This window comes from Saccostrea echinata, unplaced genomic scaffold (assembly GCF_033153115.1).
Source record: "Saccostrea echinata isolate AGI-Se365-2 ecotype Australia unplaced genomic scaffold, CSIRO_AGI_Sech_v1 ptg000033l, whole genome shotgun sequence".
Taxonomy (NCBI): Eukaryota; Metazoa; Mollusca; class Bivalvia; order Ostreida; family Ostreidae; genus Saccostrea; species Saccostrea echinata.
Genome location: NW_026889782.1, coordinates 34934841 through 34961681, shown reverse-complemented (window position 1 = coordinate 34961681; position 26841 = coordinate 34934841). Strand labels below are relative to the sequence as shown.

Here is a 26841-nt window from a genome sequence, read left to right as displayed (position 1 = left end):
TTTCGTTTATTTTTATTGAAAATCAAATACTCGCATTAAATTCTAAAACGAAGAGTTTTGGTGATTTTTTCCCCTTGTTAACTAGCATCCATGTAACATACACACAATGATTTACGGTATTTTAGTTTTATCGGTCGTTTTCAGAATTTATGAGTCTAGGAGGAGAAAAGACGAGATTTTGAAGCACATTGTACATGTAATACTAGTATTCTGTTAGAATATACCTAGCTAGATGTATATACAATTTGTAACAGCAGAATTCTATAAACAGGAAATAATTTATTTGGTTGATAACTAATTTATTCATAATCATGTTTTTTTAATATATTGATGGTTTATACACTGTATGACTCAATGTTATTTTATGCAGATAAATATTCATTACAAAGAGAAGAAAAAGTTTTCTTTTCGACTTCCCATTTCCAAGAAATGTAGCTGCTCTTTTCTCAGTGTAGTCTGAAGCCAGTGTGTTCTCTAGATTTAGTGGGGTATTACCTATGTTTTTTTTTTTTTTTAACAATATGTACTTTTTCAAGTCTACACTTACAAACAACAGGGTAACACCCCCACCCCACCCCCCGCCTGACAGTGGTACAGTAAATGCACTGTTGGGGGGGGGGGGTGACAAGACTAACATTCAACACAAATGTTGACCTAGTCCCACAGATGCCTGAATTGCATGTCGCTTTTACCTGTGTTTTGTAAGTGATATTTTGTAAGATTTATTGGTGGATTATCAGTGGCGGCTGGAATTTTGTTATATTAAAGGAATTCAGCTTCGTCTGTTATTCTTGTATCGAGGCTGTAAACTTATGTAGCTTGTAGTTTGTTTTAGACAAAAAAAAAGGTAAAACTTTTGGCCGTCGGGCTCCCTCACACCTGTATGATAATTAGTACTAATTAGTTAACAAGTTCTCGTCGGATGTATAAAACGCGTACCTGCCGCTGATTAATAACCATGGATATGCATATAGAATTAATCATCTCGGAATATGTTTCGTAAATATCTTTCTTTCTTCCTCTCTTTCTCTTTCTTTTTTTTATGAAGAAAGAAAAACATCAGATATGGTCGAATGCGTTAGTACTGAACTTAAATTACATACTAAAACATGAACACAAAGACATGCGATTTAGTGAACTAGGACAGAACTACCACTGACTTTCATGACGTACCGTGTTTATGTCTTACCTGTTAAAGGTGATATTCCACTGTCATCAAAAATACAAAACTCACAAAAAACAGAACTGTCGTCAGTGTATTATAAAAAGACTGTACTCCGCTCTCTAGAAACCACAACACTGAAGTGTTAATTTTAAAATCCAGTCAGCTGTTCAAAGACGTGATTTTTTTTTTTGTATATATACAGTAGCTTATTCAGAAGTTTAAAAGATTCCGAGCTAAGCCGAGCGTTGAGGAACAATTACCGATAAATATATTTTATATATGTGTTATTGACGACTATGGATGACTGAAGGTATACGAACGTGTCACGTGACCTCAAGGACATCCATCAACGAACTGACGTGGGACGTCCGTGTTTCCGAGGGGTCAAAGGTCATCAATAAGGAAGAAGAGGGGAGAACAAGTTTTGTTACTTAATAACAACTAATAACAAAACAAGAGGTGTATATGTAGTTATACTTTAAGAAAGTACTCCATATATTTGTGGGAGTTATCTGCAACTTTTTTTTATTTTGAAGAATATTTTTAATTTTCCGAAAATTGAGACACTGAAAGCTTTAAGTATTTAATATCATCTCGAAAGAAATGTATGAAGTTTGTCCCTCTCTCCCAAACACTGTTCTTTGAGCGCTTAATTTCATCATCGTTGCCGATGTAAAAACTTCTTTTGATTTTGACAATTTTAACTTCAATCTGACATCCATTTATCCATTTGGTGTTTTATCTTATTTTTAAAATGTCTTTTAGGTATCTGTTTCTGAACACTTGCAGATATTGAGCTGATTTTTGGTATGTGACTTTACCTTGATGAGTTATAGATCAAGTTTGCATTTCGTTCCGCTTCATTGATTTCTGACGGAATTAATGGCATTTTCAATTTTTAACGGGAACCAGATTACACTTGCCGGTAGGGGACTAGTATTGCTAATGCAATATTCTCAGAATGCTTCTTTTGATCAACATTTACGAGTGTTTCACAAGCTTGTCTGCTGGAGATGACAGCACATCATCACGACCGATACAAAATATAGGATTTTTTTTTCCTTGGGGGTGGGAATCAAGTTCTTATTTTGCAGCCCCCTCTCCACACCCTTATTTTCAAGAATTAATTTTTAAAACCTATCAGAAATATACGCAACATATAAAAAATATTAGAAAAAAATTAAATAAATAAAATTTGATTGAGATTTTTTTCAAAGTCCAGTATTTCCATTTGCGTTGGGAGGCGTGACTTTTTAAAAAGGTAAAAGAAAACAGAAATTTACTTCTTAAAAATTTTTTGAACATATTTTATTGAATGAATGAAGAGGATTTAAAACAAGTTCCTACAAATTACTGGTTTCTGGTTCCTCTCCTTAAATATAACAATATGTCATGCACTTGAAATAGTACATAGAAATATAAATTTAACAGGTGATACAAGTGAAAATTCTGTTAAATAACATAGCAATTTAAATTCTACAGGTTTCATCATGCAATAAATGTATGCACAGCAGCAAAGATATTGATATTAGTTTGTAAAGGCAAATTTACATCACCTAATAATTCAACAAATTTGTGTCAATAGTGACCAATTCCTCAAATATGAATAGGCGGTTAGAAATACTTTTTCTAGCGTTTGAATAATTTCTACAGGCAAAAAAGAAATGATTAACATCTTCATGCTTCCTCCATAAACATAAAGGACTGTTAATAATATTTCGTTTTGTAGATCATAGTTAAGTATACAATTATGTCTAAATTTAGTATGATTTATATTTGTATAACGTTTACAAAATGAAAAATAGATTGCGGAATGTTTTTACTTCTACGAAATGTATTGAGTGAGATGGCTTCTCTCGTTTGTATCTTTGATAAATTCCACTGTCTCACAGGATCGAGTATAAAAGACCTTTTAAATAATATTGCATCTTGGAGCAGTGAATTGTTCTTTATTACGGGTATTATATTTTGATATTTTTTTCACGCTTGTTTGGGACAAAATCACTCAAATATTCAGGTACACAACCATCATGAATTTTGTACATGTATAGTAGTCATTTTTGTGACATAGCGCCTAAATTTTAAAGTTTCCCAGCCAGTTTCAGAGTAAAGTATTTCTTTAGACGCAAAAATAGGAAGTCCAGTAACAATGGTTGAACTCTTTCAAGCTTTTCGGCATCAAGGTTAGAGCAGCCACCCCAAACAATAGAAGCATATTCGAGCGAAGGTCTGATAAATGTGAAAGTTTGTTGAAAATACATGTACCATAAAATTGATATGTGCTTAAGTATTCATTGTACCTTTATCAAAATGTTTTTAATTTTGCGTTTGTGTGGAAGGGTGTCGGTAAACCCCAAACACAACCCAGTTGTTGAAGGAGTTGAATATAATAATATAATGAGTATCTATTACGTATGCTCTCCGTGATTCCGTCTCCATTACAAACAAAGCGGAGTAACTCGTGAGGGCGAACCATTTCTATGACTGTTAAAATTTTTCAATACGGAGTTGTATCGCCTATATCGTACACTGGCCAATGTTAGAAATGCGTTTTTTAAAAGAGGAGAAGAAAAGGGAATTCTACCTGAAGCAGTAAAGCTGAACAATACTTTGAGATTTAAATCCCCCCCAGTCTGAAATAAACGATCACCGCGCCATTGTTTTCTAGATAACTGCTTCGTCGCGCGTTTCACCTGAAATGTTGAGTATTGTCATAAATCAGATTACGGATAGATCGATATAGGGATACCCGGATCTCAGTCAGCAGAGAGAAAGGAAGAGAGAGAGAAAAAAAACCTGGGAAATAAAAACGAGATATTGTGTGGGATTATAGATTGACCACTAAAGGAGAGAGAGGGGGTATAACGGGCACCTGTTAGGGAGGGATATCTACAAACAGCAAGGACACGCACACAGAAGGTAAGAGAGTGTCTTATACATTATTGAGTGGCTTATACCTGTAAAGGGAAGTATAGCAGAAATAGATGTCCTTGGATTTTTTTTGGACGTTTTTTTTTAAATTAATTTTTCCCCACTTATACTGTAAAACTGCGTATCAATCTGTTTTAAACAATTATTCATTTAAAAACAGAAATAAGGACCGAACTGATATTTTGACCTTTATACATGTATATATGAGGAATCACTGGGTGGGATGGGGGTGGGTGGGGGAGTGATGGCAGACCGAGGGGGGATACCAGCTTTACAGAGACCTATAGAGTGTTAAGCTATGAGTTTAATGTTACATATGAGTTATTTAATTGATACAACTAACCATCAATTTTTTGTATAATTATGAATTACATATTACCCACGCATACATGTACTTCTTTTAAAAAGACAGGAGACAGGGATGAAGTCCTATTTGTGTTGAACCGATATTTAGTGCGGGGATATCGAGACGGTCATAAAATAGGGACACTTGAATTTATGACAATTAATATTTATGGTTACCGATAAATTGGTAGAGGACACATGTTGAAGGGGGGGTGTAGATGGATCAATCTGAGACTGGTAAGGGGGGGGGGGTTCACAAAGGAAATATTGCAAAAAAAAATTTAAAACAAATTTTTATAGACATGTACGTAATAACTTTATCATTTTGTACGGGAATATTTCATGCAATTCTCTGGAAAAAAGACTTTAAATATTCCCTTTGTGAATAGTTGCAATCTATTGGTGATTACAGAACCGAGTCTGTCCTCTTGTGATCTCTGCAGCATAGATGGGAATAATTTTGTCCTTCATTGTAACTGTATGTACATGTAAAGCGTCAAAGTTGAAGCACAAGGTATGAGAAATGTCATGTCTGACTACATTTCTCAATACGTTATACATCAAATAAACGCTCTGCCTCCCTAGACAGATTCTGTGTTAATTGAGCTCTCTACTTTGACCGAGTTTATAAGCGCTTCATTAATTTCCTCCGGGTACCATCTATTATTAAAACCGTCAAGGCTTTGATTATTGTCTTTCTATCAAAGTAAACCTATATGTTGTCTCTTGGAGGGTGAAAAGTAATAGTAAATATATCATGCTCTTAAAGCAAAAAATCATGGAATTCGAAAAGAAAGTGCTTGTAATTATTTGGAATAAATTCATATCAACACATAAAAACTGTAAATAAAAAACAAACTACATGTAGAAACAAGCTAAAAAACTTATTTAAAAAAACACACAGATACAAGCAAAGATCGAATAAATAGATAAAAAAAATAATTAAGTAAAAAAGGACAAATATAAATTATAAATAGAAAAAAAAAAGAATTTTTAAATATGTAAAATTCCAAATCATCCTTAAAGCTTATTAGTAGATTCTGCATAGTTCGTTTGTGAGGTCACCTGGACCAGATCTAGATCGATATCCCATCTCTAACAGGAAAAGATGATCAGTAACCCATTCTTAGAATCTCTGAAGTCGGTGCTTGTCTATCGATGACTTTAAAAAAAACCTGAAAAAAGATCAAGAGGTTTATAGTTGCTCAGTGGTTATACTTAATCAATTAGTACAAATAAGCTACATGTTATTGAAAAGTCATTAAATTGACTTGGTATTGAGATTGATGAAAATTAGCTTAAAAGCTTCGAGGAGTCCTTTGTTTACATAGGTGTAAATGTCTAATGCACCAACTCTGTATAAAAATATCTAGGAACTTTGATTAGAATAATTCTACACAGCATTTAATTGATTTGTGAATCAATGGTAAAAAAAAAAATCAATAAACTAGCGTGAGTAAGAAAGATATGTTCTCAGTGGAATATATAATTACATCATTAAAAGTTACCCTCTCTGTAACATATACAATTACATCATTAAAAGTTACGCTCTCTGTAACATATACAGTAACTATAGTAGTTACATTCTGTTACATATAAAATTACATAATTAAAAGTTACGCTCTCTGTAACATACACAGTAACTAAAGTAGCTACATTCTGTTACATATACAATTACAATAAAAGTTACACTCTCTGTTACATATACAGTTACAATAATAGTTACACTCTGTTACATATACAATTACATCATTAAAAGTTACGCTCTCAGTAACATATAAAATTACACCATTAAAAGTTACACTCTCTGTTACATATACAGTTACAATAATAGTTACACTCTGTTACATATACAAATACAGTAATAGTTACACACTCTGTTATATAAACAATTACAATAATAGTTACACTCTCTGTTACATATACAATTACAATAATAGTTACACTCTGTTACATATACAATTACAATAATAGTTACACTCTGTTACATATACAATTACAATAATAGTTACACTCTGTTACATATACAATTACAATAATAGTTACACTCTGTTACATATACAATTACAATAATAGTTACACTCTGTTACATATACAATTACAATAATAGTTACACACTCTGTTACATAAACAATTACAATAATAGTTACACTCTCTGTAACATATACAATTACAATAATAGTGACACACTGTTACATATACAATTACAATAATAGTTACACTCTCTGTTACATATACAGTTACAATAATAGTTACACTCTGTTACATATACAATTACAATAATAGTTACACTGTTACATATACAATTACAATAATAGTTACACTCTGTTACATATACAATTACAATAATAGTTACACCCTCTGTTATAGATACAATTACAATAGTTACACTCTGTTACATATACAATTACAATAATAGTTACACCCTCTGTTATAGATGCAATTACAATAGTAACACTCTGTTACATATGCAATTACAATAATAGTTACACCCTCTGTTATAGATACAATTACAATAGTTACACTCTGTTACATATACAATTACAATAATAGTTACACTCTGTTACATATACAATAACAATAATAGTTATACTCTGTTACATATACAATAACAATAGTTACACTCTGTTACATATACAATAACAATAATAGTTACACTCTGTTACATATACAATTACAATGCTAATTACACTCTCTGTTATAGATACAATTACATTAATACTTACACTCTGTAACATATACAGTTACAATAATAGTTACACTCTGTTACATATACAATTACAATAATAGTTACACACACTGTTACATATACAATTACAATGATAGTTACCCTGTTACATATGCAATTACAATAATAGTTACACTCTGTTACATATACAATTACAATAATAGTTAAACTCTGTTACATATACAATTACAATAATAGTTACACACACTGTTACATATACAATTACAATAATAGTTACACTCTGTTACATATACAATTACAATAATAGTTACACACACTGTTACATATGCAATTACAATAATAGTTACACTCTGTTACATATACAATTACAATAATAGTTACACTCTGTAACATATACAATTACAATAATAGTTACACTCTGTTACATATACAAGTACAATAATAGTTACACACACTGTTACATATACAATTACAATAATAGTTACACACACTGTTACATATACAATTACAATAATAGTTACACACACTGTTACATATACAATTACAATAATAGTTACACTCTCTGTTACATATACAATTACAATAATAGTTACACACACTGTTACATATACAATTACAATAATAGTTACACACACTGTTACATATACAATTAGAATAATAGTTACACACACTGTTACATATACAATTACAATAATAGTTACACTCTGTAACATATACAATTACAATTATAGTTACACTCTGTAACATATACAATTACAATAATAGTTACACTCTGTTACATATACAATTACAATAATAGTTACACACACTGTTACATATACAATAACAATAATAGTTACACTCTGTTACATATACAATTACAATAATAGTTACACTCTGTTACATATACAATTACAATAATAGTTACACTCTGTTACATATACAATTACAATAATAGTTACACTCTGTTACATATACAATTACAATAATAGTTACACACACTGTTACATATACAATTACAATAATAGTTACACACACTGTTACATATACAATTACAATAATAGTTACACTCTCTGTTACATATACAATTACAATAATAGTTACACACACTGTTACATATACAATTACAATAATAGTTACACACACTGTTACATATACAATTACAATAATAGTTACACACACTGTTACATATACAATTACAATGATAGTTACCCTTTTACATATGCAATTACAATAATAGTTACACACACTGTTAAGTATATAATTACAGTAAATGTTACATTCAATTTATGATATTTAATACTAGTTACTCTCCCTGTTACATTTGCAATTACAAAAATAGCTATACACTGTGGTACATATACAATTAGAAATCTCTCTCTCTCTCTGTCTCTCTGAAGAAATGGCTCACACAGGTCCACAGATTACCCGATTTATTCTGACCTTATAAATAAAAAAAGTCTTCATATATAAAGAATTCTTTTTCAATTTCTCTTGAAACTTAAAAAAAAACTTTTTAACAATTGAAATAAAAATCGATCTGTCTTTCTTCTGTACGTAGCTTGATGAGTTTTAGGATTTCAGGCATGAATATTGGATATAAATTCCTTCATATCAAATAACACTGAAGCGGAACAAAATTGGAAAGTTGTATATGATCGTGGCATTTAAAGATAACATTCTTTTTGTAGGAAACTGATTTCAATCAGTTGTTTAATTTCTTTTTTTTTAAACTACATACATCTAGTGTGTAAAAAGCATAAATAAAAAGGTGTCATTTAAATATATAGACCTATCACACCATGTTATTTAAATTAATTTGAAATAAAGTTGTCAAAAACACGTCACATTTACTTCGATATATCTAACCAACTATTTGCTCTCAATGCCAGAAAACCCTATAATGCAGCATAAAATTTTAAAAACTTCAGGCATTGAGAGATTGTGATTTTTTTTTATCCCTTCTACTAGACAAACTTTGAGTCATTAGTCTAGTAATGCGTGATTGGTAAACAGATATTATCTGAAAACAAGTGGAGGATTCAGGAATTTCCGAAATACTGTGACTATTCTTTAAAGTAATAACGCAGTTAATTTACTTGTTCTTTCATTAACCACATCACAATGTTTTCTTTTAAGTTGGAAAGAACTTTTCCTGGTAATTTTTTAGAGCCCTTTATTCATGGCAATCCCTCAGATCGTGTAGAAAACAGTGCTAACTTGACACTTCTCAATAGGGAACACTAAACCTCAGAAAATCTGTATTGATTTCAGGGCAGAAAAATGTGTTTGTATTGTGAAGGTTATCATCACCTCGACTGAATTCAAGATACCCAGAGTTTATATTAATAATCTCCATACATTCAGGGTCTTAAAACACATGTGGTGGAATATTTACCTAGATCTGGTATACGTACAGAGAAATTCTGTTTTTGGTTTAGGTACCGATCGTAATCAATGATAAGATAGCATTTTGTTTTCCGGATCTATGAAAAAAGAAATTCACAAAAGTATGGTATACAGTCGTTACCTGTTATGTATCCTTGATTTATGTAGCATTAAGTACTTGTTTATTATATATACCCTTATAAAATTTATTTGAGTTCATTTAAGGAATTCATCTGCATATTTACAACGATTTAGGACCAAATGGAACAAAAAAACCCATGTCATCACCAGTCATAAATGTTTTGGTCTTCATCAGTCGTAAAAGTTTTGGTCTTCTAGAAATAATAACAAACTGAAATTTTCTATGTTGTCAGATCTTTTTCAGTTGTTTAAGTTTTGCACTCACATTTATAGATGAGCTAAATTTTATATCATATAAACCGACAGACGAACAAATAATTTTATACCTCGTATATCAATGGATTATAGCAGAAATTACAATTAGGAACAGGTTTTCACCAAATTTTACTTCAAAGAGAAATAAATTAGGTCGAGTCACTAAATTTTTGACATTTAGGTCAGGCTGACCTAGTTATGTGATGGAAAGATCCTGTATGGAGAGGGATTCCAGCACTGAATGAAATAATGATGTGATTTAATAAACAAACAACGACAGTAGTTCACCATGAAATCTCAAATCACCGGAAGCTGTTATCACGTCATCATCACTGTCTTCATTGCACCAGTCATTTCCGGTAAGATTCCGATTTTTTATTCCTTATACAAAAATATCATTTGCACGATTCAATCCTTTTTCATAGATTGGTTTTCCTCATTTTTCTGTTTCACTTATTTTATTTTTTTTTAAATAAAACCATCCGTGTGGGTGTGTAAGGGGGTAGAGGCGAGGCTGTCTGCAGCAAAAACTAACTAAAGATGTACTAGTATATAAAAACGGATTTTGTTTAACTCATGCAGAGGTTTAGATTATTAAAATGAGTTTGGCTTATTACAGAGTTATCTCCCATTAAGCACATACTTCACGATTATCGACCCTTACATTACGATCATCATCACCTCAAAAACCAACACGAACGCATGCGCAGATCATCAATCCACACGATGGAATTTGAATTCAGTTCATACAACAGGTGAGCTTGTTTGACAAACATATTTTTTTAAACTCCTTAAAAAAATGGAAAAATACGTTCCTGATTTTATTCATTTATTTCTTAAATATATGTCTATTTGATTTTCTTTATTTTTAAGACATTTCAAGGTTCGTTTAAAACGTGATACTGATGTTTTTCACTCTGACGTCACAATAGAGAACAGTAACGGTCCAGTTGACATCGATACATCATTTTTATACACCGGTGTTCTCAAAGGTAATCATAATGAAATAATGGCTAAGCTTTTTTTTCAGTGTAAATTTGCAATTAAAATCTACACTAAGTCTTATCTAAGACAACATGCCTTATAAAAACATGCTTGCAGTTTACAAGATCTTTGGGTTGTATCATCCATACAACATGAGGGGTCCTGAGGCCACGTGACTGTGGTACTTTTGACAAACTTCATTCATTTGCTACGGACCGGCTGTGGAGAGGTTCTTTTTAGTATAGGGATTAAAAATTGTTTTCCTCATTTTTCGACCAATCACATTAAGCATTTTGATGACAACGTATAACTCGTGCACCAAGGTGTCACCTACTTCCATTCTGTTCACATTTTTGTCGACTTATAAAAGCATCGATTTGATTGGAGCCTCTCGGTGAGAAGAGCTGACCCTTAAAAAAGCAAATCAAGTTTGTCAGGGACCCCACTGTCACGATCACGTGGCCTCATGACCCCTGACGTTGTGAAGGTGATGTTTAGTGATTGGTTAATAATAGACTTGTTCCCTTTGCCTTAACCTTTTCAGATGAACACTCTAACGTATATGGCCTAGTTAATTCGGAAGGGCATTTTCAAGGACAAATCCACACCACAGATATGACCTACTTTGTTGAACCTTCGACATTATACTTCAAACGTCCCCAACCATTTCATTCCATTATTTACACTTTGAAAGACGTCAATCGTAATATGACGTCATCATTTTGTCACGCCGATAGCACTAGAGAGAGAATCATGAAAAGTATTCCCTTCTCTGTCCACCGAGAAGCTGACCAATGGCAAAACAGATATACATTTGACGCAGAATCACAAGGACGCCGGAAAAGAGCAGTTGACCCAGCAAAGACTATCTGTTCTCTATATATGCAGGCGGATCATACTTTTTACCAGAAATTCAGTAGCAATGTAGACACAGTAGTGGCCCAACTTGGTGTTTACGTTCAAGCGATTAACAATATATTTAAACCGATAGGTAAGTTTCACATCACATATTTATGACATCAGTTACTAGTAACGTCTATCCTGTAATGCCATTAAAGATAAATTACACGGTATAAACATATGACGTCACTGAACATCTTACCATTTATAGTTATATGACAGCAATTGTCATCTTACCAAATGTGTTAGAAGACAGCTTCTGAACAGGGATTTCCGGGAAAGCCCTTAGACAACTTATATGTATTACATGTATTACACATATAGTTAACAATAAGATCCATCTTTATCAAAGATAATGAAATAAAATTCTACGTACACTTATTTAAGCAGCATTTTCTTTGTATAATCCTTTGAGTTCTTAAACCTGACTTCTGTCAGAAATATAATTTTATATAGGTCCAATGGATGTAAAAAAAAAATCATAGTACTTCTTCACTATTTCACCATTTTGTTATTGGTCTCTATGCGCTAAAATTAATATATTACGCTAGAAAGTTGGGAAAGAGGTGCGTATACTATTTATAGCTAGAGTTAATTCTCCATACATGTAGATTTTGATGGAAACGGTAACGCTGACAACATCGGATTTCAAGTAAAGAGGATGAAAGTGCATACGGACCCAAACGCCCCAGGGTATAAATTGAATGGCGCTTTCAGCGTTGAGAAGTTTCTTGACCTCCATTCCTCGGACAACTACGACAATTTTTGCCTGTCCTACATGTTCGCTGACCGTGACTTTGACGGCGGTGTCCTTGGCCTTGCTTGGGTGGCGTCCTTGACAAAAGCCGGCGGCGTCTGTGAGAAACACAGGGTACCTTAATATTTTACTAATGAAATGTGGCTTAAAGGTGGCTGCTAGTGGCTCAGAGGCAGCTTAAAATGGTCTTTAATATATTTTTATATCTTTAAGCTGCCTTAAGGAGGAGAAGGACCTTGAGCTGAAAAAATACTTGTCATTCATTTTTTTTTCATATTTTGTATATTTCTAATTAAGTATGTCCCACATATCTTAAAGCAGTTATATCATTAGGTTTCTTACCTTATTTTGGAGATATCGATTGACAAATACTATACCCTACCCTATCTAAGTGGAGTTTTAATTCTCCATGTGTCCGGGCTCATTACTCTGTCTATAATGGGATTTTTTAAGCATATATAAAAAATATCAAAGTGGACATGTATCTTTTAAATTATTTCAGAGTATAACTAGGATTTAAAATTCGAAAAAGCAAGTTTTGTTTATCACACTGCATCTGGATAGGGAAAATTACGCACTTTTTAAGACAACTTAAACAATTAAAAACGTAATTTTCAAAAAATTCTATCATTCAATATTTTTAATTTACGTTGAAATGCAAATCCTTCAAATTATTGATTAACTGTAAAAATTTCGAATGATGAAGCTGACCTCATTATTTCACAGGACATCGTTAAAAAGGAAATAAGCATGACAAAAACGTGCCATGTTACATTTTTCGAGTACGGGAAAAACCAACTATGACGTCACACGTAAGCTAAATAAGCGAAATAAGATATACCTACATATGATTTCCGTCATCAGCCATGCAAAAATAATTTTTGTGTTCCCCGTTTCTCAAAATATTTCATCATAATTATACTGATTATGACCTGTTTTTACATAATAATACCGCCCCTGTGTTCACCGAATATGATCTTGCTGTACTAACAGATCGTGTATGACGTCACTGACTTGTTGAACGCGCAGTTTAGGGAAACAGAGGAGTGAATCAATCTTTTTCATAATTTGTTAATGTTTACAAGAATGTTAAAACTTTCTTATTTATTTTTTTCATATAAGATGGTAATTAAAGTTAAAAAATTGTCAAAAAATTATACAAGAACTGATGCTTTACACGTTTTGCACTTATATAAACAGAGACTATGACGTAGTTAAACAGAGTCATGTGACCATGTGTCTTTCATCCCCTTAAACCTGAGTAGTATAAGCAGCCTAGCTAGGCGGGTCAACTGAGTGCACTTTTGGGCCCTGGGGGATGGGGGGGTCAACTCAGTACACCCCCGGGGTCAAGGTCAGAGATCTGGAAAAACCTGCACGTGCTCAGCACTCACCTGGAAAAACCTAGCCATTATGACGTCATACACTGTATAAGTATTGCATGTGTCTGACGTGAAGCTCATTCTGTTGTCAGTTCCATCAGCTGTCGACATGGATTCTGCTATGAAAAAACTGTTACATGCCCAGCAACTGATGAGATGGAGAAGACGGGCCAAAGAGTTAGAAAGAATTATTTACAACAATAAACACAGAGAATTAGCGCTCAGAAAAAGAAATGCCAGAATATTAGAGAGAATGCAGAGAGCCCAAGTCCAACAAGAACAACAACAAAGGACTCTGTCGGATGAAGAACCACACTCACCAGCCCATTCACCACCCCAGAAGCCAAAGGCCATTTCCCAATATTATCAAGTGAGACTGAATCAAGCCAAGCATTCCAGAAAATTTAAAGCTAAAGAAGACGTCTACACTGTGAATTTTAAGGAATTTCCAGAGGAGGAAAACAGAGGCTTTGTTCGGCGATTATTTAGAGACATGCTACAAAATGTCAAATATCAACTGCAGTGTAATCCTAACGATTACGTACGCCTGAACATACGCCATCCTTCTCTGGATTCCGACATTTGGTACGAGTTTACGCAATGTAAACATTTGAACCAGGACCTCATTTTAGACAAAATAGAAGCCGTGCAACAATCCAAGAAAGATTTTAAACTGGGAGACGGGGCCATGGAATTCGACATGTTTCGGGTCAAATATCCGGAAGGGAGTGGTGGAGACAAAACCAAACATCTGATGGTGAACAAGGAGAGTTTTAAGAAGAGGAAACAATCCGTCGTTCAGATCGACAATCCTTGGGATAAATTTTGTTTAGCTCGAGCCATCGTAGTCACCCGGTTACACAGTCAAAAACCGGAACATCCAGAGAGTTTAGTTGAATGGGAAAAAAGATGGATACGTATGCGGAAAGGAGATGTAAGAGCTAATGACCAGAAAAACGAAGCTATAGCTCTCATGGAACAAGCCGGGTGTAATATCCATCAGCCTTGTGGACCCGAAGAATGGGGAAAATTACAACAAGTGTTAGCCCCATGCTATCGACTGAAAATATTCCAGTTCAAGTCCACCTCCTCTAAACTCAGTTTAGAGCCCCTTTACAAAGGCTACGGAGAGGGAACTTGTTTGAATGTCCTGTTAGACGACTATCATTACGATGCCATCATATCTATGCCTGGTGTGACGGGCAATCAATACTATTGTGATCATTGCGACGTGGGGTACAGGAACATCACAGAGCATCGTACCCAGTGTCCTCACCGATGTTCCTTTTGTTTAACCGACTCGCCCTGCCCTCCAGACGGGAGCCGCATTCAATGTAGCCAGTGCCAGGGATTTTTTCAGAGCAGAACTTGCTACGAAAACCATTTACAACCTCACAGTAAGAATACGGCCACCACCGTATGCAGTTTAATGGGACGATGTGAGCACTGTCACAAATGGATGCCTAAAAAATTACTCCCTCATCATCATTGCGGAGGACAGAAACAATGTAAGATCTGTAAGAAAACCGTAGACACGGATCATCAGTGCTACGTTCAACTCAAGCCCGAGAAAAAGAAAAACAAGGGCAAAGAGACCTTACAGTTCTACATCTATTTCGATTTCGAATGTACGCAGGAAACCGGCATCCACGTCCCTAACCTGTGTGTGGCACACCGCGTATGTCAACATTGCGGTCACTTACCCATAGAAGATCCCTGTCCTCACTGTCGACACATGGGACCCCGTCAACACGTGTTCCGAGGGCCAGAGACCTTAAGGCAGTTCATGGACTGGTTATTACAACCCACTACAGGAAATAAGAATTCCGCCTTATTACACGACGAGGCCATCATCATCGCCCACAATTTCAAAGGATACGACGGACAGTTCATTTTAAATTACCTGGTTCATTCCGCCTGCCTGAAACCTACCGTCATCATGAACGGCAGTAAAATCTTATCCATGCAAATCTGCGGACTGAAATTCATCGATTCCTATAATTTTTTACCTTTTGCCCTGTCCAAGATGCCCTCTGCTTTCGGATTCACCGAACTGAAGAAAGGATATTTTCCACACTTTTTTAATACGGAACACAACCAGAATTACGTGGGGCCTTATCCACCGGCAGCTTACTACAATCCCGACGACATGTCTATAAGTGGACGACAGGCTTTTTACCGATGGTACGAACAACAAGCCGGAAAAGTGTTTGACTTCCAGAAGGAATTTTTAGAGTACTGTGTCTCGGACGTCGATATTTTACGACGATGCTGTGCTCAGTTTAGAGCCACCCTCAAGAGCTTGGTCCATGTAGACCCCTTCCAGGAATCCATCACTTTTGCCAGTGCGGCCAATTTAGCCTACCGTCGAGGATTCATGCCCAAAGAGACCATTGCTATCGTTCCCAACCTGGGGTATCAGCCTGCGCGTCGATATTCCGCCAAAGCCTGTCGGTGGTTAAGCTGGATGAGTCACCAGACCGGATCTCACATCCAACATGCTAGAAACGGGGGAGAAGTCAAGATCGGAAGTTATACCGTCGACGGATACCAGGAAGCCACTCGCACCGTCTACGAATTTTACGGATGCTATTGGCACGGATGCCCCACCTGCTATCCTAATTTACAGACCGAAAGTCATCCTCACCGGACCCAATTTACCTATGAACAATTACACGAGGAAACTTTAAGACGGAGTTCTGTTTTAGAGGAAATGGGGTACTCCCTCCGTAGCATCTGGGAGCACGAATTCGATCAACAGGTACAAAGAGAGGTAACTCTACAGAATTATGTACGAGACCTGGACATTCCAGATCCTTTGAACCCCCGAGACGCCCTGTACGGAGGTCGGACCAATGCCACTAAATTATATTGTGAGGAGGGGGACATGAGATACGTGGACGTCTGTTCCTTATACCCTTACGTATTAAAACACAGACCTTTCCCCCTAGGCCATCCTCAGATCATAACAGACCAATTCCAGGAGGTGAGAACTTATTTCGGCCTCATTCACTGTCGGGTCCTACCACCCCGAGGCCTCCATCACCCCGTTTTACCTTATCGCACTGGAGGCAAGTTATTGTTTCCCTTATGTCGAACGTGTGCGGAACGACAGGACTCTACCTCTAAACATCGATGTCAACACGCAGACCAGGAACGCAGTCTTACGGGTACCTGGGTGACTACAGAATTACATAAAGCCCTGGACATGGGATATACCTTAGAGCGGATTTACGAAGTTTGGCATTTTTCAGAAAGCAGTCGAGATTTATTCAGATCTTACATCGATACCTTCTTAAAGATCAAACAGGAAGCTTCTGGATTCCCACCTGATTGTCAGACGGAGGAACAGAAACTAGATTACATTCGTAAAGTCTTAGACAGAGAAGGGATCAGGATGGACCTGTTAAGTATAGAAAAAAATCCGGTGCTAAGAACGATAGCCAAACTCTTTTTAAATTGCTTGTGGGGAAAATTCGCTCAACGCCTGTTATTACCTAAAACTCGATACTTGACCGAAGAAGAGGAATTACAACAACTCTTACAAGATTCGACCATTGACATCAAAGGGATAGAACTCTTAGAAAATAAAGAGCAGGCCGAATCGGACATGATGCTGGTCAATTATCAAGAGAAACAGGAATTCGTGGAAGAGTGTCCCTTCGGAAACGTGGTACTGGCCTGTTTCACTACCGCCCATGCCCGATTACACCTCTACGAGACTTTACAACCTTTGGGAGATCGGGTCCTTTATTTCGACACGGACAGTATCATATACCAACATGAGGAGGGACAATTTAATCCTACCCTTGGCAACAGTTTAGGAGAATGGACAGACGAATTAGACGGGGACCACATTATCAAATTCATGTCAGGAGGCCCCAAAAATTATGCTTACCTCACCGCCAAGGGAAAATCCATGTGTAAAGTCAAAGGATTGACTCTCAATTATCGGGCCTCTCAGATCGTGTCACCAGAGACTTTAGAAAAAATGCTCCAGAAAGAAATTGACGAAATCCAAGTCTCGTATCCCTACAAAATACAGAGGACTCGTCAACATGAAGTCAAGACAATACCTTTAGAAAAACAATATAGAATTGTCTATGATAAGAGACAATTGATGGAAGATTATAACACTTTACCTTATGGTTATTAAAAAAAACAAACAAACTGTATTTTAAATGTTGTTGTTATTTTATGCGGAAAACCCCCAAAAATGAGGGGTTATAAAAAGGGGGGGGGGAAATAATATAACACTTCAGTCATGGCTGGTGTTGATAAGGAGCCAGACTACCTTCCTGTTTACCCTAAATATGCTCTGCTCTTAAAGAGAGAAGCTACCTTTGATGATCGATGGCCCGATTCTTTAAAAGGATTAATACCCGACCTAGCCAAAGCCGGATTTTATTACAGAGGAGTGAGTGATAAGACCATCTGTTTTCATTGTGGTATGACTTTAAACCTCTGGGAACCTACAGACGATCCTTATGCAGAACATGCTTATTGGAACCCTAATTGTCCCTACATCAATACCTATGAAGGACGTGAGTGGGTGATGAATGTATTCATTAACCATTTACTCCGGGCGGGATACAAACCTTCACCTGAAATCAAACCTCTACTAGACCAAACCTCTACAGAGATCCAGGCCACAGGAAAATGTCACATTTGTTTAGAGAGAGAATTACAAATGGCTTTACTCCCTTGCGGACACGTATGTTGCTGTTATTTATGTGCTCCCACCTTCCGGTATTGCCCCATCTGTCGAGCCGATGTGAAGAGAACCCAGCGTATATTTCTGTGTTGAATAAAAAGGATTGAAACCCTATTTTTCTCTTCATTTGTCATCATGCAACCTGAGGAGACACTCCCTTCTTTTCAATTGAAACACGAATTTACCATGGTGGTAGCAGGACCTTCTAAATCGGGGAAAACGGAATTTGTCAAGAAATTGGTGGAAAATTTACATTGGATTACCCCCATGCCACAAAAAATTGTCTGGTGTTATCGGGAATGGCAACCTGCTTACACTTCTTTAACAGATCGGGTCTCCTTCATTCGAAATATTCCAGAAGACGATGAGAAATTAGTGGCCAATTTAACTATTCCTCACTTACTCATTTTTGACGACATGATGGGAGGAAAAGCCATCGAATCGATTGTGGATTGGTTTACCCGTAAAGCGCATCATCGGAATACCAGTGTGATTTACATCACTCAGAACTTATTTGATCGGGCACCACAGCATCGCACCATTAGTTTGAATGCTCATTATTTAGTGTTGTTTAAAAATCCCAGAGACAAATCTCAAATCAGTGTCTTGAGTCGACAGTTAGCCTTACCTCATTTGATGTCGGCCTATCAAGAAGCCACCAGTGTTCCTCACGGGTATCTCCTGGTGGACTTGAATCCACAGACCCCAGACGAATACAGATTGAGAAGTCGATTGTTTGAATGGTTAACTATACACATGCCACAAGAGTATAAATAAAAATGTATCAACATTACACTTGTCATTCATCATTATACAGTCGTCATGGGTCGACCTCTCTCGGCCAAGAGTAAATTAGTGAAAACCTTACGACTTTTACAGCGGGAACGAGATCCTGCCAAGCGAGCCCATTTAATCGAATTAGGGCGTAAAGCCTTATTGAATTGGTTTGCTATGGGAGCTCGAAATTTGATACGTGGGGTCTTACCCATCAATAAACAGACTCAAAAGTTTATTAATAATCATCGTCAAGATTTAAGCATCATAGCCGATAAGTCGGCGAGTGATCAAGACAGAAAAAATGCCATTTTAAAACGCGGAGGAGCCGGATTTCTAGGCGGAGTCATCATTCGTCATTTATTTAAATGGAATGCACCTAAGAAACGACGTGTCCGTCGTTTGAAAAGTGTGGTAGTGCGAGTCGATAATAAGAAACAAAGAGTGTTTCCCGACTGGATGGTCCGAGTAGGAGGAGCAGCTCAAAAGACCAGAAAGAAGAGAAAACCTCCTAAGAGAAAACCTACTCAAAGAAAAGCCCCTGGTGGTAGAAAGAAAAGAAAAAAAACCACTCCCAAAACTCCAGCTCAACGAAAAGCCATGCCCGAAAGTCTGAAAAACGAAATCAATCAGTATTATAAGGAACAAAGACAAAAAACTATTGGGGAGTTATTAAAGAAACAAGCTGAAATGAGAATGGATCGTCCTATGGGGCCCATAGGCAGTCAAAGAGCTACCGATTTAGAAGTGTTTCCTCGAGTCAATGTGGGAATTCCCTCTCCTAGAATTAAAGTCCCCATTCACACTCCTAAAATAGCACGCTTTCAACCTCTGACCGCTTCTACACCTACACTTCCTAAAGGAATGAGATATAAATGTCGATATTGTTCCAAAATCTACGTCACCCAGAAAAATAGAGACAAACACGAGAAGGACAAACACGACATGTATGCTCCTCCTCCTTGAGAGTATAAAAAGGAGAGAAACCTGGGACATGTCCTCATTTTAACCCCAGGATGGCTAAGAAGAAGAAGAAGAAGAAAAGAAGGACTTGCTGTTCTACACGATTAAAACCTCATTGGCCTCTTTTAAGAGTGTTATCTGACCCTCACTATTCCTCTCCATTAAAGACGGGTATTTTAAAACATTGTTCTGGAGATTGTATTCTCAAAATCTGCGAGATCGTGTATAACCTATTAAAAGGAGTGTTACCTCTCAGTTCGGCTCATAAACGAAAACTAGCTCCTAAGAAACACATCTTCAGGAGACTGTTCAAACCTCAATCTATCCGTAGACGACGAGCTTTGTTAATCCAGCAAAAAGGAGGCTTCTTCCCTCTCTTAGCAGCAGCCGCTCCTTTACTTTTGGGAGCAGCTTCTTCCCTCCTAGGAAAATGAGTCGTAAAATGGTGTTAGTTCCCGAAGTCTTATTGAACGATCTCAAGGCAAAATTACCCAAACCTCCGGAATTTCAATCTACCATCAGTTTAGGTCAGGAATTGGACGAGATTACAAGACGTGAAGATTTAACCCCAGAAGAAAAAGTCGCTTTATATGGCCAGGAACTTCATCGATATAGGAATTATTTACAACAAGCTAGACAGGAACCTATTTCTAAACCCAAAATTCCAGCAGCAGCAGCTCCAGCAGCAGGAGCAGCTCCAGCCCCAGCAGCAGCAGCAGCAGCAGCATCACCAGCAGCCCCAGGTGAGATTGAAGATGAAATCCTTGAAACAGTGAATAAAAACATGAAAAGAAAAGCTGGATTATTATTAAATCATTTAAAGAAAACCAAGGTGTTGAGTTGGAATAAGGAAGGTGAAATTAGTTATCGAGGTCAAAAAGTTCCCGATTCTAACATTGTGGATTTAATGGCTGATAGTATGAGATCTCGTTCTCGTAAAAACCATCCCCTTCCTAAAGGATTAGATGAATTTGCTCAAGCTTTAAAAGAGACGCGAACTCCTCTGGAATACCTGAGCAATGGAAACCTTATAAAAGCCATGCAGAGACCTGGAAAAATCAGTACTCCTAAAAGTATCCTCAGTGATAGTGAGGACGAGGGCGATAGTGGATTTAAAGATGCTTCTTCATTTTTGACCCCTGTTAGTAGACCTGTAGGAGATAGAGGAATAAAAAAATCCACTCCTAGACCTCTGTTAAATTTAGCGAAGGCCATCAAAAAATCTAAATTCAGTCCAAGTTTACCTAAAAAGAGATTAGAACAGATCGACGAAAATTGGCTTTCATTACCTAAGATATGAAAAAGAAACCAGTGGAAGACATTTTAAAAGAGATTTATTATGATCCTAAAAGAGGGTACGGAGGAATACAAGCTTTGTATCGTCAGGTCAGAAGTCTGGGACATAAGATTTCCTTGAAAAAGATACGAGAATGGTTAAAAGAGCAAGATGCGTATACCTTACATAAACCCATTCACAGAAAATTCCGGAGACAACAGACTAGAGTGACGGATATAGACGAACAATGGCAATTAGATTTAGCAGATGTGTCCAGTTTAAAGAAACACAATGACGGTTATACTTTTTTATTGTGTGCCATTGACGTCTTATCTAAATATGCCTGGGTGGTGCCTTTAAAACAGAAAACGGGAAAGGAAATGATTCGAGGATTACGAGAGATTTTTCAACAAGACGGTCGACGTCCCGTCCGCATTCAATCCGATCAAGGAAAAGAATTTACCAATCGAGAATTCTTACAGGCTTTTACATCCATTCATTTTTTTACCACTCGTAATACGGACACCAAAGCCAGTATCGTGGAACGATTTCAGAGAACTCTCAAAGCACGCATGTGGCGCTATTTCACCCATCATAAAACCAGACGGTATTTAGAGATCTTACCGGATTTAGTGTATGCTTACAATCACACTTATCATCGCAGTATCCAAAGAGCACCAGCTCAAGTGAATGCTTCTAATGTGTTAAAAGTCTGGAAAACTTTATATGGGAAATCCAATCGGAAACAGTTTCCTAAACCTCAGTTTAAGGAAGGAGATCGGGTACGCATCAGTAAAGCCAAACGCACATTTGAAAAAGGATATTTACCTAACTGGACCACAGAACTGTTTACCATTTCTAAAAGAGTTCCTGGAAGGTATCCTTACGTGTATAGAGTGCAAGATTATAACGGAGAGGAATTAGAAGGGACTTTTTACGAGAAAGAATTACAAAAGATCATTAAAAAAGACGACGTGTACGAAGTGGAGGAAATCTTGGGGTATAAAAAGCGACGCGTAGGGAAAAAAATCATTCAAGAAGTCAAAGTTCGGTGGAAAGGATATCCCCCTAGTTTCGATTCATGGATTCCCCAAACGGATCTCATCCAATAACTCCTCATTGGAAATTTTGTGGAGAGAATGTTCCTCGAGAAGAAATCGTTTATTTCGCACAATTATTGATCTGTGTATCTCTCATCGTCACCAGTGTGGTCATGTTAGCTTTACATGATCCTAATCGAGAATATTGGATGGTATGTGTCAGTTCTTCAGTGGGTTATATCATGCCTAGTCCTACGATGATGCATCATACCCCTAAGAAGACCACGAATGCACAGGGTTAATGTCTAAAAAAATAGATACACCACAGAGTGTATATATATATATAAAATGGGGAAACAACAAAGATTTTTTTCATTTCTGATCTGACTGAGGACAGAGCACAACATGGAATTTTTAAGCTCCGAGTATCGTTGGAAAATGCAAGAGCCTACAGGTTCCACTAAAAAAGGAGAATGGATGAAAAACAAAGAGGAATGCATCCAAGATTTCATGGATAAGAATCCGGGAGAAACAGGACTCAATGATGTGTACCTGTATAAGAGATTCAAATTACCGGACCATGAATGTGCACCACTCATAGTATTATTATTAGGGTCATGGCGACCCCAGTATCAGGAATTCAAATGGAAAGTCAAATACGTCTTGGCTCACAAAACAGAGGCACCAGTAAGGACCTGGATTCAAGGAAAATGGATGGAAGAAGTCCGAGATTGTATCAAAGATTATGTAAACAAAGTGCTCAGAGAAGGATACGACATCATGGACTGTGCTTGTGAAACAGAATATTTGTACATGAGGAGAACTTTTCCTATTCAAAAAGAACTATGCAAAAGTATTCCATGTTTGTTAATTTAATGTTGTTGTTATGAATTAAAAACCTAAGAAAAAAAAAAATAAATTCTGGTGTTGTTGGTTTTTCCGCTTCTACTAAAAATAGATATCCCAAGGTATATAAATCTTAGCTTTGAGTTCACTGTGCTCATTTTTTTTCAATCATGCCTTCTGTGTGGAGAATGTCGTATTTTCTTCACCAAGAAAATAGTGCCTGTCCTCATTGCCATAGCCAGTTGAGAGAGATCAGCAGATTACCTGAGTATGACAGTGAAGACGACGACCTTATTGGTTGGTATTGGGGATGTAATGAATGTGGAGAACGTATACCTCACTGGGAAGTAGACGATCCCCCTAGTTTGCGGTATTGTCGCTGTGATTGGTGCCTGAAATATTACCTGTGGAAATATGGGGTTGATTTTATGATGCCACGTTGGGCTAAGCGCATGAGAAGAAATACCAAGATCGAGAGATGCCCCTCCTGCTGGGAAGAAAACACCCAAGGAAAATGGAAATGTCAACAGTGTATGAAATATCCCTGCTGTGAAAAGTGTTACAAGTCCATTATACGGCTTTCTTACAGAAATTGTCCCTTGTGTCGATTTGAACAATAATAATAATAAAAAAAACTATAAAACCAAACCAGGTCTTATTTTTCTCAGCTGAATACATGTGATGACGTCACAATAGGCAGCTTGATGACTTGAATCGGTGCCAAGTCTATGCCCTAGGTAAAAAACCTGAGGTTTTTTTTTTTTTATATAAAAATCTATTTTTAGACTTTGGAAAAACCAATAGACTTAAAAAAAATTATTTTTTGACTTGGGAAAAACCAATAGACTTAAAAAAATTTATTTTTTGACTTTGGAAAAACCAATAGACTTAAAAAAATTTATTTTTTGACTTTGGAAAAACCAATAGACTTAAATAGAGTAAGAACGTGTGAAGCACGTGTGGGTTTTTTCAAAGCGACTATAAATAGTCAGATCCAAAGGTATTTAAAGCTGAGCTTTTTTAAAAAAAATTTCACAAAGCGACTGTAAATAGTCAGATCCAAAGGTATTTTTTAAAGCTGAGCTTTTTTGTGAAAAAAAAAATTTCACCACTACCACCACCACATTTCATCATGATTTTTATGTGGAGACTGAAGTATTTCTTTGAGGTAGAAAAGTATTACTGTCATTACTGTGATAGGGAGATGATCCATGAGCGTACATTTACGGTGTATGATCATCCAGGATGGCATCACAGAACTTATCAATTTTGCGAGCATTGTGAAATGGCTTTTCCTCACTGGTTTGTGGATGATCCCCCTTCCATGGAGACCTGTGGATGTAGATGGTGCGTGAAATATTTCACATGGAAGTACGGGGCAGAGAATATGGTGCCCCTATGGGTCAAAGTGACCAGGAAGAGAGCCTTAAAGAAATGCCTGACCTGCTGGGAGGAAAATACGGAGGGGAGATGGAAGTGCCAACAATGCCGACAGTATCCATGCTGTGTGAAATGTGTCGAGAACTTCGTCAAGATTTGCTACAGACTTTGTCCATTATGTAGATATGAAGGAAATAAATCATAAAATCAAAAAAAACTGTTGTTTGGTTTTTCCTGAGATGCTAAAAATAGATTGGATAAGGTTATATAAAGAGGTATGACCCCAAAAAAGTTGTTTGGTTTTTCCGGAGATGCTAAAAATAGATTGGATAAGGTTATATAAAGAGGTATGACCCCAAAAAAAATCATTCATTCTGAAAAAGTTCAGTGTCCAAGTCAGACGTGTTTTAAAAAAGATGCAGTATCGTTGGTATTGTGAGAGCCCCATCACTCAGTTTATTTACATGGAAGGAGGGTGGATGAAAACTAAACTAGGAGCGATCCTGGATTTCTTTGAAAATCATCCAGGACATTCTCTGGAAGACGTGTGGCTGGAAAAAAGAGTCAAAATCCCGCATCCTAAAGGAACTAGAGTGAGGGTGAAATTCAACCAGCATTACGAGCAATATAAATGGGTCAGCTGTACTCATCCTATGAATCGTTCGACACCGATGACCCTGGTTCTGAACGAAAGTCTCTGGTACTCCGACATAGCAGAGTGTGTGAGACATTTTTTCAAGATGAAGAAAAAAGAACTGACCTTTTCAGATTATCACGACGTTAAACAGTATCTGTATTGTCGCATCCCCCTTGCCCAGATCAAAGACAATATGGAGAAGGAAGGACTTGGTGTTTTGGACAGAGTGATTGATTACAGATCAGAAGAAGAAGAAGAAGAAGTGTAAAAAAAAAAAAAAAAAAAAAAAAAAAAATAGACTCAATAAAATTTAAAAAACAAAAAAAAGTGTTGTTATAAATAGAAGGGTCCTAAGTTATTTTGTCTCAGTATCTCACTGAACATGGCCGAGAGCAGTGGCTTTTACATGACTTTACCCAGTGATGGGTCCATGCAATCTTTTCCGAGTAATACGACGGCTCAATTTAAAACCTTATTACCACAAACAGTAGATTTAACAGATGGACAATGGGAAGTGGCTTTAACAGAATTGATGTATCCCATTTCATTGAAAAACATCACAGAAGAGGAAGCTTATTTTGACATCCTGCTTCCTCAGTTTTATGCTAAAAAAGTCGAAGAACCTAATGCGTTTAGATGGGACAGATTTAAAATGAAAACCATAGAGGCGATGCCATTAAGCCAATGTCCTGTACTGTTAGATTGGGCCCATACTGAATTTGGTGATCAAATAACGAAAGACCAGAAGATGGAAATTAAGCGAATTCACTTTAGACCGGGGCCTTACATTCATCCCATGGCTTTAACAAGTGAAATCAGTCTTGGACTGGAAAGAACTTTGAAAAAATTATGGAAGTTTTTGGGTGATTCTGTTGATTCTAAAAAAAAAATGAGTGAGATGAAATTAGCCTATCATGACAAATATGATAAAGTGATGTATCACTTTAACGGGAGAGAACTTAGAAAATATCCCCTTTGCATTCGTTTTCCCACAGCCTTAGCTTATAAGTTAGGAATAGAAAGTAAGAAGGTGATGCTTCAGAACGATACAGAAACCAAATGGATCAACGTGAGTTACATGGGTAACAATACCGTAGATTTATATGAAAATCTGAAATCCATGTACGTGTATTGTGACTTGATTGAACCCCAGACCGTAGGATCCAATGCCTTGAAATTATTAAGAGTGGTTCCTTGTACACTCAATCTGGAAGATAAAAAACAAGCTAAATGGGAACCCGTTAGAGCGGAATATTTGAAACTGAGTAAAAAACATTTCGATAGCATTGAGATTC

At 36.4% G+C, this 26841-nt stretch overlaps 2 protein-coding genes across 5 annotated transcripts in view; one reads left to right on the top strand and one right to left on the bottom strand.

The window, feature by feature from the left end:
• Positions 1-1428, bottom strand: part of LOC133199247 (multiple epidermal growth factor-like domains protein 11) — a 39999-nt gene extending 38571 nt beyond the window's left edge. For all 4 annotated transcript variants that reach the window (XM_061335089.1, XM_061335091.1, XM_061335090.1 and 1 more), the window contains exon 1: positions 1190-1428. The gene's annotated coding sequence lies outside the window, so the exon portion shown is untranslated. The remainder of the gene's footprint in view (positions 1-1189) is intronic.
• Positions 1429-3913: 2485 nt separating this feature from the next.
• Positions 3914-26841, top strand: part of LOC133199242 (disintegrin and metalloproteinase domain-containing protein 10-like) — a 52943-nt gene continuing 30015 nt past the window's right edge. The window contains exons 1-6 of the mRNA XM_061335086.1: positions 3914-4084; positions 10075-10252; positions 10513-10648; positions 10767-10885; positions 11422-11868; positions 12389-12648. Of these exons, the coding sequence (XP_061191070.1) occupies positions 10183-10252; positions 10513-10648; positions 10767-10885; positions 11422-11868; positions 12389-12648 (1032 nt within the window). The 5' untranslated portion in view covers positions 3914-4084; positions 10075-10182. The remainder of the gene's footprint in view (positions 4085-10074; positions 10253-10512; positions 10649-10766; positions 10886-11421; positions 11869-12388; positions 12649-26841) is intronic.